Source organism: Egretta garzetta, unplaced genomic scaffold, assembly GCF_000687185.1.
Source record: "Egretta garzetta isolate BGI_Z169 unplaced genomic scaffold, ASM68718v1 scaffold108, whole genome shotgun sequence".
NCBI classification, from domain to species: Eukaryota; Metazoa; Chordata; class Aves; order Pelecaniformes; family Ardeidae; genus Egretta; species Egretta garzetta.
Genome location: NW_009260614.1, coordinates 1,604,983 through 1,612,620, shown reverse-complemented (window position 1 = coordinate 1,612,620; position 7,638 = coordinate 1,604,983). Strand labels below are relative to the sequence as shown.

General features: G+C 51.6%; 1 protein-coding gene across 1 annotated transcript in view; it reads left to right on the top strand.

Moving 5' to 3' along the window:
• Window positions 1-7,038: 7,038 nt before the first annotated feature.
• Window positions 7,039-7,638, top strand: part of MTMR4 (myotubularin related protein 4) — a 29,415-nt gene continuing 28,815 nt past the window's right edge. Inside the window, 1 exon segment of the mRNA XM_035900609.1 lies at window positions 7,039-7,095. Coding sequence (XP_035756502.1) covers window positions 7,045-7,095 — 51 coding nt within the window. The 5' untranslated portion in view covers window positions 7,039-7,044.

The window sequence follows — 7,638 nt, the reverse complement described above, 5'->3', positions numbered from 1 at the left end:
CAGAAAAGAACAACAGAAACAGTGGAAGGGCTGGAAATTCAAATTGAGGACTTGAAAATTTAGGTTAAACATGTTTGAAAAAAAAAAAAAAACCCAAACTGGCAGACTGCTGAAGAAAATAGTGACATCTCCTGTGGGATTGTCTCCCATGGCATCTACTAACAACGGGGATAGAAAAGGAAATGTGCTCTCTGCATTAATTGAACTGTCAGCTCTAGTAGTCACGCACATAGTGTTTTTGGTGTAGTCCCTGTCCTCATGCTCCCTGGTTTAGCTTCAAGATCTTTTCTGCTTTCTCTTGGAAGAGCTTCTTGCCACGCTTCAAGTTGAGGAGGTTGCTCTGGGGTGGAGAGATGAAAGTACACCCATGTTGTAACCTGATAAAGCATCTTGAACTTCAGGTTGGAATTACCCTGGTGTCACGTTGGAAGTGTAAAAGACCCAACAACTTCTCTGTGTGGGATTGAGATGAGACTGATGCAGATGTATCCAGATATGAATGGGGAAAAAAAAAAGTGAATAAACACATGGGAAATGCATCAAAAATCCCTCCAGGTGACACAGAAAAGGCCAGGCTGGGTCCATCGAAGGCCTGGCTAGTCAGATACCCTGCTGACAGGGAGCACCGGTGAGTGCTGCTGGAGAGTCTGGAGAGAGCGTCTCTGGTGTCACCTCACCTGTCAGGATGAGCAGCTCGGTGACTTGGTAATCCAGAAACAATTTATTGATGTCTTAGGAGCCCTTGATAGTTTTCTCCATGAATTCATCTAGCTGCTTTCCAAAACTGAGTGAAGATTTGGAGTTGCAACACATTGTGGCAAAGAGCTGCGCTCCTGAGTTGCGCCAAGTAGCCCCTCTTGCTTTGTTTTTGAACCTGCCCCGTGCCGTTTCAGCTGATGGTCCTCAGCTCTTGTACCGGAAGTAGTGGTGAAGTGTGATGCTGCCTACGGGCATCTCCATGCCCTTTGGGATTTTGGAGATCTCTGTCACGTTCCCCTTAGACATCTGAAGAGCTTTAGTCTTTTAAATTCTTCTCTGTAGAGAAGCAGTCTTTAATCCTTGCCACCCCTCTCTAGACCTTTATTCTTTTTGGGGTGTGTAGACTGGAACTTTGGCCTTACTAAAACATGGAAGCTTTTGCTTTTCACTGTGCTCCTTTCCTGTGTCTTGGCAGATACTTTCCTGACCTGGCCCTGTCCTGCCCTTAGTTGTAACCACAGGAGGTTTGGTTTCTTCTAGACAAGAGGGTCCTGTGTTCCTTATGAATACCTGAAGATGACTTTACAGTTTCAAAAGACCTTCTGAAAAGGATTTGTGGGGTTTTTGTATTTTATTAAAATGTTCCTTTGATTGTTTTAAAATTATTTTTTCGTTTAAAAAAAAACCAAACCCACAAACAAAAAAACCCCCCCAACCCCCCAAAAAACAACAAAAACCTCACCCACTGTTTTGGGAAGAGAGTACAGGCTTTTTCTCTACCATGGCAAAGGAGAGAAAGCAACTTGTAATTGCGAGCTGTAGAAATAAGCACTTGCCTCTGCCTGCTTACCTGAGCTGCTCTCAGCAGCTGAGGTCGGGAGCTGATGTTAAACTCCTGACAACCTCCTTTGAGTCCAGTTGTGACTTCTGGATTAACGCAGGTCTGCAGGGAGGGATGGAGGTCGGTTACTGGTTAATGGATGCTCCACAGGGTTGTCTGCTAACCCGAAGGCACTTCAGTCAGGGCTGGACTTCTTCAGCCAGCTGCTGGGAGGGTGAGTTGGCAACCCTGTTCCCCGCAGGCACACTGAGCGCTTAGTTAATTACCCGTGATGTCTGCAGTCAGAGGACACAGCACAAGTGCCCTCTGGTTAGCATGGACATGCCCCAAAGCTTCTGCCTTACTCAGCAGCACCCCAAATGTGGATCACCAGCTGCTCTCCCCTTTCTGCTGCTACGAATGCCTGGCCTTGTGTCAGTTACGAGATTTGCTTGCTTTGATTGTAAAGCTCTCCTCATTTCTCCTTCAAAGACTAGCTGCTGATGAAAATGACCTTGAAGACAGCACTAGCGGTGGTTTAATTCTTAACTCTGGCTAATGGAAGTCCTAATGAGCACCCAGTACCTTAATACATTACTTAAAACTAACCTGGCAGGTAAGTTAGTGCAAGCTGCTCTGCTGCCCTGCTGGCAGCTCAGGGCTCAGCTCTTACTGCACGCCCTACAACTCCCACGGCAGCATTCCCTCTTCTTACTGCTGGGAACACTGGGACTGTAGACATCTGGATTTCCACGATCGTTCGTACCCTTTGGAGGGGACAGTGACTGTTGGTCTAGGTGGGGGTTTGCAGGTTAGCCATCCCTCCTCCCCTCTTGCTGGCATATGGAGTTGGTAGCCCTTGACTTCTGTCCTTCTGTCCCTCTACTCACAGGCTTCTTGCTTCATATTTCTGTTAACGTGCTCACCTCTGGGCAGCTTTCTGAACAAATGTTAAATTCAGTATTACAGATCTATAACCTTTTCTGTCATCCTGTAAAGATGAAAAGGTGGCACTCACCATCCCAGTCCTGATTTACAAGGTATAAAATAGTATAGGGGTTTATTTCTGGGAGGCCACCTCAGTGGCTCAGCAGCTCTTCTGTTCACCAAGGACCTCCTTAGGCTTTGAGGAAATTAACTGTTTTTGTAGAGGGACCTGAAACAAAGATGCCCTTCATGCAACAAAAGTAGAGAAGGCAGAACAAGAAGTCCCTTTGGCCACAGCTAGCCAGGTCTTTGCGTCAGCCTGTGTAGATCCCCTGCGTCGGCAGTGGAGAGAAAGAGATGCGTGTCTGAGTGCAGTTCATCTCACCCTGAAGTAGGTATCTGTGAAGCAGAAAGAGGATAAATTTTAACTTTTAGGATGAGATAAGTCTCTCCCCTCCTTACCTGTAAAAAGATCTGGATAACTAGTTCCTACCTTGATCTTCATCGAAAATATTCAGACCTGGACATATATAAACTCGAGTACCCTGGTAACACCTCTGCTGCTGGGAGCATCTCAGCCCACAGCAGCCGGCGAAGGCTCGGTGACTGTCGGAGCCCCAGGCTGTTGGGCAGAGCTGCCGTGGCTCCCATTGATTTGCTTCTGATGTCCTGGGAGTACCTGCCCAGGACAGTCACCACCTCCTGCCAATTTTCCTGTGGTTTTTCTCCAGCTGGAGGCAGATTAGGGCAATCTGTGCAGTGGATGCGCTACCAGGGACAGGGCTGCACATTCAGATCTCTGCCATCCATGGCCATAGCCCCTTGCTTTCCCTCCTCTCTGTCTGCAGGGTGATGCACCATGTTGTGGTGATGAAAATTCCACCCTTCATACGTAGGAGGAATGGAAATGGTGCCCTCTGCCTAATGAAAGAGTATTTACAGTAATTTTATTTGTGGTGCTGAAAAGAAGTGGAGGATAAAGATACGTCAGGGTTGGGAAGGGTATACCTGTATTGGGAATTCTGAGTCCAGCCTGCTGTCAGTGGCACCTCCCTGTAGTGGACGGGACCCATTTTTCTCTTCTTGCCCTTTGGCTCCTTGCTTCCGCCTTTCTATGAGCAATAGACTCTGCTGGCACCTGTATTTCACAAGGGGCTTGGACTCCTCCGGTACATCTATGCGTCATTCAAGTTCTTTGAGGGACTTGGAGATCTTTGCTTGGGTGGATTGTCATTTTTGAAGGGGAGAGATTGAGCTGCAGACCCACGAAGAAGAATTGGGGGCACCCTGGCAGGTGTGTGTTAGCTGTTCTTTGATCCAGCCTCTCCCTATCTTGCAGAAAGCTGGGCTGGCCACTGACAGAAGGTTGCAGTTCAGGACATTGACTGGTTCCAGGCCATGAGGGAGGTTTCAGCATCTCGGTGGTTGTCCTGTGCTGCTGCTTACGGATTCCCTGGGCATACGGGACCAGATGGCAGCTTGCCGCTGTGAACCCCTGTGATGCAGGCTGGGCTCCTGGTGCATGCAGGCATGTCTCCATAGGCAATGTTGTCTCCCTTGGAGGCTGCAGGATGGTCCCTTGAGCGCCACTCCTATCTTTGCCAAGCACTGGGCTATCTCAGAGCCTCCAAATCCCTTTTGGGACCTTAAAGAGAGGTTGCAAGCTGTTTACCTGCAGTGTGCAAGCAGAGATGTACGGAGCGGTGGGAGGAGCAGCCCAGGGTTGTGCCACTCGTAGTATGAATGGCACGCATTGCTACTGGGAGGAAAAAGAGTTAATTGCTGCCAACTGGCCTTAAGAACGTGCTGCCCATGTTATGTGCAGCTCCTCTCTTCTTCAGAGTCCCTGAAACCTTTAGGATTGTTGTGGTTGGGAGAAAATGAGGACAGTTTCTCTCTTCCCCTACGTGAATGTGCATATGCACGATACTCGGAGGAGCCCAGTTATGTGAAAATAACCTTGTCTTCCTTGTTCGGTCTGGCAGTGGTTAGTGATGATGGAATGAATACCAGCTGTTCAGCCGCGGAGGCATCTGAGGTGGCATTTAGGAAATCCCTCTAGCTAAGCCAGCTAAACGAGGCTGCGAGCGCTCGGTGTTCCTGCGCCTGGCCACCCAGGCTGCCTGACACTGGGCAGCCTCACTGCCACCACTCCTGTCCTTATCTGGCTGATTGCATGGAAAGGAAAGCAGGGATTTTGTGAACTGTTGGAGCAAGAGGTGACAGCGGTGGAGTTTGAATCCGGTTCCTCCTGAAACTCTGTGAGTCTCAGAGACGCTGCTGAACTTCAGGGCAGAGTCTAGTTCTGCTCTGCACCAGGCTCAGCTCTGGGGCAGAAATTTCTAAGCCATGCATGACTCTCCTTTCTAATGCTAAAAGTGCAAAAATATTTCGGTGAAAGTGGGGAAGGATCTATTTGTGGATGTTCAGGTCAGCTTAGGTTGGAAATTCAAAGTAATGATCTGATGAGCAACCTTTTAACTGCGCAGCTGCAGCTTAGGGTTACAAAGGTCCTTCTGCAACTCGAGCTGGAAACAGTTCCTGTGCCAGGCCCTGAACTGGGCCCTGGTCCTAAAGAATCTTGCCGTGGGTCAGAGCAGACCTTTTACCTTCCTTGTCCAGGTTTTTATAAACACTGATCATGTGTTCTATGCACTTAGTATGTTAAATAGTGATGTATGCTCTGACTCTAAGAGTCGGATATTGACAGAAGTGCATTGTTGCTTTTCTCCTGATGCATATCAGGGAAAAAAAAATACTGGTTTTACAGTTTTTATAGCTATACTTTCTCTCCAGTATAGAAGGTTCCCTCCACCTTTTGCTGCTCTGGTTTCCCAGCAGACCTCTGGCCTTCACCCCAGAGGAGCAGGGCACCTCTCCTGCCACTCAGATTTGGCCAAGACAAATCCACAACCTCGTCTGTAACCCTCTGTTCTTGTTATGTGTTGACTTTGTGTAATGCAAATGCGTTTTGGTTTGTGGGTGCCAGCTGGAGCCGGGTGCCCCTGAGGCTGGGCAGCGCCTGACTTTGCCCACCATGCACCACATAAACCCAGAGGGAGACTGAGCCGAGGCAGTAATGGGATTTCATGGCTTATCTCCAGGCGTGGTCGCCTTTTCTTTATCCTGAACAGTGAAGCCCTGTGACCGTGGCCTGCAGGGTGTCTGTGTGTTTGGTTTCTCAGCAAGGGAGTTCATTGAATGGCTTTTTGCCTGGGCTCTGCTGCCCTGCAGTGACCAAGGGCAATAGGTCTGGGCATTGTAGAGCTGTCCCTTGGTTGAAGCAGCTCAGAATCGTCTAACCCTTAATGATTGTACAGAGAAATGCCCAAATCTTTTATCTGACTTGAGAAAAACCTTTTCAGATGCTGGTAGTGTTGCTCCGTAGAGCTGTCTGTGGTGGCCTTGGGGGAACTACATGTCAGAGGAACTTAATGGCTGCAGGCTGTGCTCTGTTTTGGTGGTCCAGGAGCAAAAAAGCTGGTATGATTTGCACAAAGTACTTGTGCCTGGGCCTTGGGCTGGGTTTTAATTTTGCATTTTAAGAAAGAGATTCTTACTGTTGCTCAGTGGTGGTAGAGGTAGAGGGGCCAAGTGGCACCTGGTGATAGAAATGGAGATGGTATTGCCCAGGAGGTTGCTCTCCTGCAGCCTCTGGGACAGGCTGTGACCTGGGCAGCTTGCTGTTTGCTTGTGGACTTGACAAACAACAGGTAGCAAAAGTCAGCTCCTGGGGGGGCAGGGCAGGGAGCGGGGTGTTCAACCCACAGTGCTTCCTGCACCCGAGGCATTTCCCCGATGTCTGCAACCATTGCTAAACCAGAGTTGGTGAAACTTCCTGCAGGAGCTAACAGTCCAGGTGGTCAGCGAGGGGAGCAGGGACCCTGGGGGCCACACTCTGACACATGGGCTCTGGTGGGAGCCAGAGACATCCCTGCATGCACACTCCTGGGAAGGAGGACTTAAAAAGGCTTGGGAGCACTCAGCAGTAAGGAAGCAGCAGGGCAGCCCCTTTGTCCTCCCCTCTAGCAGGCAGCTGCTGGGCTGGCGGGAGGATCACAGGCGAAGGTTTGCAGCGGGTGGCTCCCGGCTAAGCATCCAAAAGCATCAGGCAGGGCGGAGGGCTCAGTGCCGGGGCGCAAAGCCTCCTTGCCGCTATTGTTCCTGGCGTTCCTGCACACGCCATCAGTGCAGCACGAGGCAGGTGCCGCGGGCCTGGGCTGCATCTTCCGGCAAGCTGCTCCACTCAGCCGGCAGCTCGGTGAGGAAGGGGATGCGGGGATGCGTCGCTGGCATCCGCCCATCGGCGGGGTGCTGGCTCTGCCTGTGGGGATGGGAGGGGGAGAGGAGGGGTGATCCCTCCATCGGCCTCTCCATTTTCTGTCTCGCCTGTCAGGGAGACACTTAGATGGCAGAGCCGTGCTCGGAGGCCTTTGGAGGTAGGTGGAGTCTGGCCGTCCTCCGCCCGCCCTCCCTCCATTGTCAGCGGCAGCGAGCGGTGGCGGTGGCGGGGACCTGCTCCCGCTGCCGGCAGCAGCAGAGGGCCAGAGGAAGGAGATGCTGCTTGCGCGTGCCCGGCTCAGCTGCCGCCTCAGGAAATGAACATGAGTCTGCCAGGCCGCGTCTCCTGCTCCATGCTCAACTGCTTTGTAAGTGCTGCTTTTTCTCCCCCTCCTCCTCCCCTCCATGCAAGCAGGGCTGTAAGCCAGCTTCTCTCTCCAGCTCCCATGCTGAGTCGGCTGCCCCAGATCAGGCCTGTCCTTGAGGCCAGGCTGTGTGCGGATCTTCCTGCCCTGGATCTGCCCAGCCTGGCGTGCCACCCCCCTGAAAAGGGGGATCTCCTTCTCCCTCCCACGTGCTGCCAGAGGACACTGCAGCCCCTTGCTCCTGCACTGCTGCCCTGTCTGGGCCCAAGGGCACGGCAGCGCCCAGCACCGTAGGTCGAGTCGGACGGAAGGCCCCGGCAAGCATGCTGTGCCACGCAGGCTCCGGCCGGTCCTTGCCTGGAGCTGGAAAATTACTGTGAAAGAGCAGCTGACCCCAGGGGAGCTCTGTGCTCCCGCCATGGCTGCGGCATGCAAGGCAGGGGTGTGCAAGACCCCCTCTCATACTGACGCTGCCGGGAGGGAGTTGCAGTGGAAGGGGTTCCTGGGCTCTGCATCTTTTATACCTTTGGGGAGAGGAGTTTTCTT